This window comes from Lithobates pipiens, unplaced genomic scaffold, assembly GCF_037356315.1.
Source record: "Lithobates pipiens isolate NorthernLeopardFrog02 unplaced genomic scaffold, aLitPip1_a1.2 Scaffold_8, whole genome shotgun sequence".
Lineage (NCBI taxonomy): Eukaryota > Metazoa > Chordata > Amphibia > Anura > Ranidae > Lithobates > Lithobates pipiens.
In genome coordinates, this window is record NW_027507903.1 from 309,967,153 (window position 1) to 309,978,126 (window position 10,974).

At 44.3% G+C, this 10,974-nt stretch overlaps 1 protein-coding gene across 1 annotated transcript in view; it reads right to left on the bottom strand.

The window, feature by feature from the left end:
- Positions 1–3,376, bottom strand: part of ABLIM3 (actin binding LIM protein family member 3) — a 419,647-nt gene extending 416,271 nt beyond the window's left edge. Inside the window, exon 1 of the mRNA XM_077472736.1 lies at positions 2,915–3,376. Within this exon, the coding sequence (XP_077328862.1) occupies positions 2,915–2,927 (13 nt within the window). The 5' untranslated portion in view covers positions 2,928–3,376. The remainder of the gene's footprint in view (positions 1–2,914) is intronic.
- Positions 3,377–10,974: the final 7,598 nt, after the last annotated feature.

Genomic DNA, 10,974 nt, shown 5'->3' on the forward strand with positions numbered 1-10,974 from the left:
ATGCTTTGAGCACCCATCAAGTTCTGTCTCCTCATATTAGCCTTCCTCTACATCTCTTGGCTCTCAACCTTGGAGGTAGATGTCTGTACGAGCCATCTCAGGGAATAAGCCAATACAGTCATGTTATTCCATTTGCCCAGTGAAATGTGCTGGTCAGCTGTTACACCATTTGTCCAGGAGGACTACACCTGGACGGGTACAAAAGTCCTACAGTTTAGAACACTGAGGCCGCGTACACACGGGCGGACTGTTCGCCCAACCTTGTCCGCTGAACAGTGTTTGGGCGGACAGTCCGCTCGTGTGTGGGGCTTCAGCGGACAGTTTCAGCGGACAGTTGGCCGAACAAGGTCTTACGGAAATTCCGAAAAACTGTCCGCTGAAACAAGGTTTCAGCGGACTGTTCGCTCGTGTGTAGGCTTGTTCGGCCAACTAAGTCTCGCGCATGCTCAGAAAGGATTTCCACGTCGGAAGGTTGCATTGCAGTGTATTGGACGTCGAAATTTTCGATCCGTCGTGCGTGCCGAAACGTCATCGCGCACGGTTTCAGCAAACTGTTCGTCCGTCGTGTGTGGCCATGTCCGTCCATGCTAAGTTTGAGCGGACTGTTTGCCGAAACTGTTGGACGGACAAAGTTGGGCGAACAGTCCGCGCGTGTGTACGCGGCCTAAGCCTGTCTTTGCAGGCCGACGTAAAACCCAATCAAAGAACACTAGTAACAGGGGAAAAAAAGGGTGTGAAGTTGTCAGACCAAATGTACAACACAATGCAAGTCAATGAGTAAAAATTGTGAAAGTAAAAACACGACTGTAAAGGAATGTCTTTATATCATGAGATAGATCAGTGGCTGCTCGTAATACAAAGCATGGCTTCTGTCCTTGGATAACACCTAATCAAGACAGGCAGAATGTTATTGAGGCAGAATGTTATTGTTCCATGAATTCACCGTTACAAAGCAGGCGGGTTACTACAGACTGGATAAGGAAAGCATTAGGCTTATAGAGATTTTCTTGTGGAGATCATATTTTTTGTACATGGCTAACAAATGTGAAACTTGAACCATTAAAAGGCTTGTCCTAATGAGCTCCATCAAACCATCAAGTTACCTTCAAGCCAACTCTATATATTCCCATAGGGAACTCAAGGACGGACAAGTGATTACCATATTGTGTTCTACTGCTAGGGAGTCATTATTGTCAGCTAGAACCTGGCATCCAGGGCATGTGCCAGGGTGATCCACTGAGTTCCCCAGATCTCCTTCCAAATCAAGGATCAATCAAGTTATCTTCTAGCTAACGCCATATATAACTCAAGGATAGAAAAGTGATTACCATATTGTGTTCTTCCACTAGGGAGTCGTTATTGTTAACTGGACCCTAGCACCAAGGGCACGTGCCCCAGGTCATCTGCTGAGTTCCCCTGGTCTCCCTCCAGATCAAGGAACCATCAAGCTACCTTTAAGGTAACCCCATATATCCCATATGGAACCCAAGAACGGACAATTGATTACCATACTGTCTTCTTGCACTAGGGAGTCGTTATTGTCGGCTAGACCATGGTACCCAGTGCACGCATCCCAGGTCACCTGCTAAGTTCCCCAGGTCTCCTTCCAGATCAAGGAGTTATTGAGTTACCTTCAAGCTAACCCCATATATTCCATATCAAGCTCAAGGACAGACAAGTGGTTACCATACTGTGTTCCTCCACTAGGGAGTCATTATTGTCACCCAGTGCACGCGTCCCATGTCATCTGTTGAGTTCCACAGGTCTCTTTCCAGATCAAGAAACCATCAAGTAATCTTCAAGCTAACCCCATGTATTCCATATGGAACCCAATGAAGGACAAGTGATTACCATACTGTGTTTGTTCTACCACTAGGGTGTCATTATTATCGGCTAGACCCTGGCACCCAAAGCACATGCTCCAGGTCATCTGCTGAGTTCCCCAGGTCTCCTTCCAGATATGGAGATAATACATTCTATGCATTATACAGCTTTAGAATGCTGTCTCATTTATCTACTTATCTATAATTTCTCATGGTGTGAGTGTTTCGACCAATTCATTTTTGTTCATTTAAAAACATTAGTCTTAAGCCCGTCATCCACTATACAGTCTAATTGTACAATCATATTTTGATCTACCCAGAACTATGTAGTGCAAGAGCCTTCCTGATTGGATACAATTTGAATGGCTACATTAGGCAGGTCCTCATTATTATATACTCATATTTCATAGGTTTGGTAAACCTAAACTTGATTGTACAGTGATTGGATATTCAGATTGTAACATGTATAGCTAAGTCATACACTAAGCTAAGTCATACGCTATACAATCACATTGTGCAATCTTTAGACATACCAACAACTATGTAATGTAGGGCATGTGCAATATGTTAGAAACTGATTGGATTGTGTAGGTTTATCCTCACATTCCATAGTTTTGGTAAATGCAGCTGTACAGGGATTGTACAACCAGGATGTAGTGTGTATGGCTACCCTTATTAGATTGTATCTAAATGATAGCCTACCAGCCCCTCAACCTTTGCGCCCCTGATCCATCAGGACCCTAGATACGCTCCCATGTCCCACCATGAGCTTGTGGTACCACCATAACTATATATTCAAAGGCAGACACAAAGGAAAACTCTTTGAGGATTATCTAATAACACAACATGAAAAGGTAAATTATAGAGTGCAAAGTGCATCAAAACCAGGACAAAAAAAAAGAACTTGAGTGGGCACCTTGCCCATCATGGGTGATGCTTGTGGTCCATCAGACTTTCTATAGAATGGATGGTGTGCTATGATACATAGTAACACAATAAGAAGACATGAACAGCAATCCCAAGCATCACATTGCAATGATCCATGGTCACCTCCTGGTTGTCCAGGCTAGTAATGCCGGAGGGGTACTTACAGCTGGTGCTCATGTTGCTCTTGTTGTCTAGGAGGAGAAGTGAATGAGCCCCTGGCAGCCGGTGTGAGCTCTATGACAGCTCTGATCAGTAGTACCAGGCTTGTATCCTTCTCTTTACAAGCAGCAAGTCCCTGGAGCGTCCATCCGAGCCATGACCACCTACCCACACACTGACAGCATTGCAAAGGTCGCACAAAAGGGATGGAGAGAAGAGGTAGGTAGTCAGCAATGCTCACAGCACACGCCTAGAGGCACCAGCCGCCTGTCACCTTCCCCAGCACTGTCACCGCTACTTGGGGGTGTGGACTGTACAGAAGGAGGGGGGAGCTAGTCCAAACACACAGCTCATTAGCCCTGAGTGCTCTTTCCTCAGCCTGGCATCATCCGTCTGCAGCCTAGGCAGGCAGTGCAATGGTGTGCTGGGAGTCCTCCGGGACAGGAGCACAGGGAGACTGAGAGCGCAGGATGCGAGCCACAAGCCCGGCTCTTCACGTGGACTGCTGACACCTACTGGACGGCCGGAGACTCGCACCGTGCCAGCCATATGCTCGCTCGGCAAATCAAAGCAAACAGCGGCTCGGGATCAAAGTGAGCTAATTCGCTGCTCAATTAAAGGAACGGAGCTTTCCAATGGAGGAAAAAAAAGGGAAATGTTCAAAGAAAACAATAGATAAGGAGAGAAAATATATGCACAAAAAAAAGGACATGTCTAACAAAGGTATGAAAAAAAGAAAATCTCGCAATCTATAGAGGAGCTTTCCAATACAGAAAATGGTCAATAAAAAGGAAATATGTTTACAAAAGAAAATAGAAAAAAAAAAAAAAAAAAGAAAATCTATTATTGTATATGAGAGCTTTCCAATGAAAAAAAAAAAAAAAAAAAAAGATTAAACAATAAAAATTATGAAAAAAAAAAATAAATAAATATATATATATATATATATATATATACATATATACTGTATATTATATACAGTACGGTATATAATGTGTTTATATATATATATATATATGTGTATATATATATATATATATATATATATATATATATATATATATACTGTATATTATATAGAGTACTGTGGAAAATGTTTAGGTAGGTTTAGGTAGGTGTGAAAAAAATGCTGAAGCTTTTAGAAATAGAAGTGTTAGTAGTTTATTTTTTTATCAATTAACAAAATGGAAAGTAAATAACCAGAAGCGGAATTCAAATCAAAACAATGTTTGGTGTGACCACCCTTTGCCTTCAAAACAGCATCAATTCTTCTAGGTACACTTGCACACAGTTTTTGATGGAACAGCAGGTAGGTTGTTCCATACATCTTGGAGAACTAACCACTGATCTTCTGTGGATGTAGGATTCCTCAAATCCTTCTGTCTCTTCATATAATTCCAGACAGATTTGATGATGTTGAGATCAGGGGTCTGTGGGGGCCAAACCATCACTTCCAGAACTCCTTGTTCTTCTTTACTCTGAAGATAGTTCTTAATGACATTGGCTGTGTGTTTAGAGTCATTGAACTGCTGCAGAAAATTGGGGCCAATCACACACCTCCTTGATAGTATGGCATGATGGATAAATATCTGTCTGTATTTCTCAGCATTGAGGACACCATTGGTCCTGATCAAATCTCCAATTCCATTTGCAGAAATGCAGCCCCAAAGTTGCAAGGAACCTCCACCATGCTTTACTGTTTCCTGCAGACTCATTATTGTCCCGCTCTCCAGCCCTATGTGAACAAACTGCCTCCCGCCACAGCCAAATATTTTGAATTGTGACTCATCAGTCCAGAGCACCTGCTGCCACTTTTCTGCACCCCAGTTCCTATGTTTTCGTGCATAGTTGAATGAAATTTCAGAGTCAGAGGTATGTTTTTTTGCCTGAATTACTTCCATGAAGACCACTTCTGGGCAGACTTCTCTAGACAGTACATGGGTGTGCCTGGATGATGATCCCACTGGTTTATGCCAGTTCTGTTCTGATGGCACTGCTGGACATCTTCCGATTTCAAAGGAAGTAAACATGATATGTCTTTCAGTTGCTGCATTAAAAGCAGGGGAGGGCTGGCAGCCTTAGGCCTGGGGGGCAAGTCCAGTCAAGTGGCCCATTGAACCACTGAATCAGCTCACCACCCATCTATGCCACATTTCCCGTACAGAGAGAGAGGGAGGGACACATTGCCCCAAAGAGTGAGAGACTGCTTGACACTGCATGCACAGAGAGAGACTTCTTCACACTGCATCCACAGATAGAGACCGCTTCACACTGCCTGCACAGAGAGAGACCCCGCTTCACACTGCCTGCACAGACCTCGCTTCACACTGCCTGCACAGAGAGAGACCGCTTCACACTGCCTGTCAGACCTCGCTTCACACTGCCTGCACAGAGAGAGCAGTCACTTTCTGTGCAGGCACTGTGAAGCAGTCAGTCTCTGTACAGGCAGTGTGAAGTGGAGCAGTCTCTCAGAGAATGGAGCAGTCTCTCAGAAAGAGACTGCATGATTGCCCCCAGAGAGACTGAGTAAAAGAGTTTGCCCCTTCCCCACACCCAGTACACAGACCAATGAGACTGCAGGAAGATGAAGACTAAAGACTGTGCTGTCACTGCCACCACACTAAGCACTACCTGTGGAGTCCGGAGCTTCTCTGGTGAGTGAGCACCACACCACTGGGCAAGCCAAGCAAGCAGAGTAGCTGAGAGTCACAGTGAGCGCAGCAGGCTAAACACGCAAGTCCTGCTGTCTCCCCGGCATGAACACCAGATTCACCAGGGTGCAGGTTCCTCCTGTCTCAATTGCGGATAGTAAGAAATGCACATGCAGGCACATGCCGGAGCACCGGCCAGATTAAGGGCATTGTGGGCCTGGTGCTGCAGTGGAGCAGGTTTAGGAGTGGCAGGGATATGAGGTAAGTAATGTCATATCCCAGCTCTTGCCCAGACTTGGTCACAGCCCCACAGGGCTGTAATGTTAGGGAAGCCCAGAACTTGAATTTCCAAGCTTCCGTAAGAGCCGTGTGTCGGTGTGTGCTCTGAGGTGAAAGTTTCCAAGCCATCAGAATACAGTGATCACTTCTGGCAGCTATAGCAGCCAGCACTGATCGCTAAAAAACATAAAGACACGCTGGTTGTACTGTCAGTTGATCGAGTCAAATTCTGTACAACCAGTCTGCACAAAGATAGATTGAAATGTCTGCTGAACCGGCAGAATTTCAATCTGTCTATTGTGGCCTAAGTCCACCAGTCTCTGGGTTTAATAATATCCTCAAATCCTCTGAAAGGGGGGCTCCACTTAGGTGTAGAAATTCACTTTGACCTCCACCTTATTTCCAGAACTCTCTTTAGGGTCCTTTAACACTGAAGGTGCTGTACAGGCCTTTTAGTGCTAAAAAATAGCACCTGTAAAGCGTTTCTTATGCCACCCCAGGTTTCCCACTGGGGCAGTGCGCTTGAAGGACATTCTGAAAAGTCCAGCAAGCAGCATTATTGGGGCGGTTTGGGAGAGGTGCCCAGCCCATTGAAATGAATGCAACACGGCCATTTTTAACACTTTCTTTGTCCACTAGTGGGGGTTAAAAGTGCCCCGCTAGCGCCACTAAAACAATGATAAAGCGCCACTAAAACGAGCAGCGCTGTACCACTACCGCCCACATCGCCCCAGTGTGAAAGTACCCTTTGGTATTAGATGTGCAAACAAAAAGGTGAGACCACATCTAATACCTACAGAGAGTAATGGAAATAAGGTGGAGTTCAAAGTGAACTGTGTCATTACCTGCAGGGATTGGCATTTAGGGGGGTTAAAGCAGGCAGGGATGAAATGTGATATCAACTATTCACTGCCTGTCAAATGCCTCTGAAAAGTGACCTGAGCATGGATCACTTTTCAGAGGAGTGGCAGTGGCTGCTGCAAGTGAATACAAGCATTTAGGCTCACACTGCTGTTCTGCGGTTTGGCTGCAGTGCGGGTGTACTGGCGGATGTCACACCCCCTCAGACTTCTTTTAGGTTACTCATTGTTGCTGCATGTTCTGAAAGTGCACCGAACATACAGCATGCAGGACGTTTTGTGCACTTTCAGAACATGCAGTAAAAATGTGCATCCTCTATGTCCCAGGGGCAACATGCAGGATGACTGCCAGTACACCAGCACTGCAGCCAAACTGCAGCATGTCAGTGAGAGCCCTCATCATACCCCCTAGCCCTAGGAGGGCAAGGTACTGGCACAGGCTGCTAGAAAAAAACTCTTTGGCTGCAGAGAGGAGGAGAGAGGAGGAGCTCACTTACTTGGATGGTCCCAGCCTCCCAGGAGCCTCACTGGATTCCAGCCAACTGCTCAGATTGAGCAGAGAGCAGGTCCAGCATCTGCCAGCCAATGGTGTGGAGTAGGGAGGGGCTGGGCGGGGCTGGGCGGGGCTGTGCTGTGTAACACAGACTGTCAGCCCTGACATGAAGACATCGCTGGCTCACAGTACTGGACTCGGCCAGCTCAAGAACTGTGCATGTTGCGGTTTTGAGCTGACGACACAGCAGCCTTTGCCACCGCATATCAGAACAGCCCAGGGGGCAATTGCATCCCTGCCCCCTGGCCCAGCCCTCCCCTGATTAAAAGAGAAGTATGATACCTAGGTGGATGCAGCATCAGTCTCATGCTGGCTCTAGGGCTGAGAAAAAAGTCAGTCACCACCTCTCTGCTTTGCCCCCCCCCCCCCCAAATTTCACTGGAATGCTTGGCTATGGAGGGGCTAAGAGTGGCCAGCTCAGGCTCTCAGCGGCTCGCTGAGAGCCTGAGCCAGGTGCCGTTATAGTTGCAATCTTTTTCCCCGAGCCTGGACCGGCTCCGTGATGTCAACCGATAGCAGGTTCAGCCCACTGTCTCCTGAAAAAGGGTCACAGGAGTGCAGAACGATCTGCAGTCCTGTAAACCACAGGAGAAGTACAGCAAAACAAGCTTTGGCTGTACTTCTCCTTTAAGTTTCCTTGGCCAACCACTGTGTCTTTTTTTCTTTTCATTTTACTTCCAGAGTTTGCTTCTCTCTTCAAGTGCTGCCGGAAGTGCATGAAGACCCTCTTATATTTCTACATAGACTGATATCTGCTTGGTCTTTAACTCAGAATGCCCTTATACACACTTTTATCTGGACCCACCAGCAGTACCTGCCAGGAGTACCCACTGGCAGTACCAACCAGCAATGCCCACCAGCAGAACAAGCCAGCAGTACCAGCCAGCAGGACCCATCATAAGTACCCACCAGCAGTACCAGCCAGCAGTACCCACCAGCAGTACTAGTCAGCAGGACCCACCAGCAGTACCCACCAGCAGTACCAGCTCTAGAGGACAGCCAGCAGCAGCCACCAGCCATACCCACCTGGGGGACAGCAGCAGCCAGTAATACCTTCAGGAATCTTGAGGAAGAAGTGAAGATTGAGGTGCAGTCCGGTTTGTTCTGGTCCGCCTGTCTGTTTTTCAGGTGGACCTAATCAGATCCTCCATTAACCTTTATAGAGTGGCAGATGTAAACAAACTTTTGTCCATTTACACCCGCCTATCTCCAATCCAATCCTGTCTGGGCGGATCAAGGGGCCCATAGAGTAGAGCAGGCTGTGCCCATGTCTGCTCTGCATATGCAGAGTGGACACAGACCTGTCATCTGTTCGTTCCGCTCATTGTGACCGGTTACCAAGTCGCTAAAGTGGCCCTTGCTCCTCAAAGGGTTGGGCACCCCTGCTATAAAGTGTAGAACTGTAGAACTTCTCAACTCCACTGTTTGTAAAGGTCATAGTAAAGGGAACAATACATGGTTCTAGTGCAGACCTTTTTCATTTTTTTTATATTTCCAAAATTATATTTTAAATTCATGTACATATGTACACTTGATGCTGGCATGCAATAGAAAAAAAGTATGTATGCATTTTTACTTTCATTGTACCCTATATGATATCCTTACATTAAAAAAGGTCTAAAACTCAGGATATTTTATAGTTTCTCCTATTATAACAGAACTTCTAAAACCAGAAGCTGAACATACCTTCTATTTCAGCAAATCCCATTCTCAAAAAACAAAAAACAAAAAAAAACTAATCCATATATTAATCACCTCTACCTTTAACTGAATTTTTGGGATATAATTTTTCTAATAGAAATTTTTATAATTAAATGTCCATGTAATAAACAATACATTGGTAGGACAAAATGTGAACTAAGGACGAAGGAAAGGGAACATTTTCATTATATTAACAGGAAATAAAAATCACTCTCTTATTTCACTATAACCAGTTCCATAAGAGAAATCTGAAAGGCTCTACATTTTTGGGCAATGGAAAAAAGTATCAAAGGACTGGAGAGGAGAAGAAAAAATGTGACAAATGTTACAAATAGAAAGCAAATGGATTTTAACAGTATGCTTACACATCTGTCCCATATGGCCTTATAACAGTGAGGTTGAACTGCTTGCGTTTAAATAAATCCCTGGGTTATTTATTTTTCCTGGTTTTACTGGTTAAGATTATTTTCCTGGTAAAGGTGAAAGAGAGTGGGGGAAGTGAAGGGTCTCTCCTCAACCATACCGGGCCAGGCTGCATTTCCAGAAACAAAAACCAAACCAAAGCAACAAAAACAGTGTGATGCTCCCCCTTCATGCCAGACTCTTATGCAGAATAAGGGTCTAGTATTGATTTTGGGAGGGACCCCATGCAAAAAAAATGCTGTGGGGTCCCCCTCAAAATATATATATCGGATCCCTTTCCATGCAGCCTAGCTGGCCAGGAAAGGGGAGAATTGCGCTTTCCCTTGAACTATACCACGCCACATGTCCACAAAATTTTGAGGGTACCTTGTAGGGGGGAGTCTAAAGCATCCTCCCTGCAAGACACCTTGTCCACACATTTTTCAAGGCCAGCATTTGCCAAATTTCCTCTCATATATGCGAAGTGTTGATCAGAACATTTCCAAGCCTACCACCAGATCTTTGAAAGCTTGTGGGTGGATAAGGTTTGAAGAAACAATTTAGATACAATTGGTTCAATCTTCTTTTCAGATGTGTTTTATAACATGGCAGGAGGATCATTGACACAAGGAGTTGAATACATTGAGATTTTTTTAAATGTTTTATTAATAATATAATTATTTTTAATTTTATTATAAAAAAAAATAAAATCAACCAGACATAAAGTGCAAGAAAAGACAATAAACAACAATAAACACTATAAAGCCCCATGCACACTATCAGATTTTCTGCAGATTTTTGTCTTCAGATTTACCAAAACCATATAATATGAGGTCAAACCTTAGGAGTTTCAATGTGTATGCAATCAGGCAGGCCCTTGCACTACATAGTCTTGGTAAATCTGAAGATAAAAATCAGCAGAAAATGTGACACTGTGTATGGGGCTTTAGCCTTAAAGTGCAGGTGCAACACATTTAAAAATTACTCATAACATAAAAAATATTATTACTAACTAATTCATAAATCCACACAATATTAGTGAACAGTTCATATATCCGCTTCAAAGTGCATCAACATATTGCATTGTGCTTCAAGTGTAGATCAGTGTTTCCACCACCAAACACCCACGATAAAATGAGCCTCTTACCAAAGAATAGGGATGAGCCGAACACCCCCCTGTTCGGTTCGCACCAGAACCTGCAAACAGACCTAAACTTCGTGTGAACTTTAGAACCCTATTAAAGTCTATGGGACTCGAACGTTCACAACCTAAAGTGCTAATTTTAAAGGCTAATATGGAAGTTACTGTCCTAAAAAATGTTTGGGGACCTGGGTCCTGCCCCAGGGGACATGGATCAATGCAAAAAAAAGTTTTAAAATTGGCCGTTTTTTCAGGAGCAGTGATTTTAATAATGATTAAAATGAAACAATAAAAGTGTAATATTCCTTTAAATGTGGTACCTGGGGGTTGTCTGTAGTATGCCTGTGAAGGGGCGCAATTCATTCATTCATTGATAAAAAAAAAAAAAAGCGTGGAGGTTCCCCTAAATTCAATTACCAGGCCCTTCAGGTCTGCTATGGATATTAAAGGGAACCCCGTGTCAAATAAAAAAAAATTT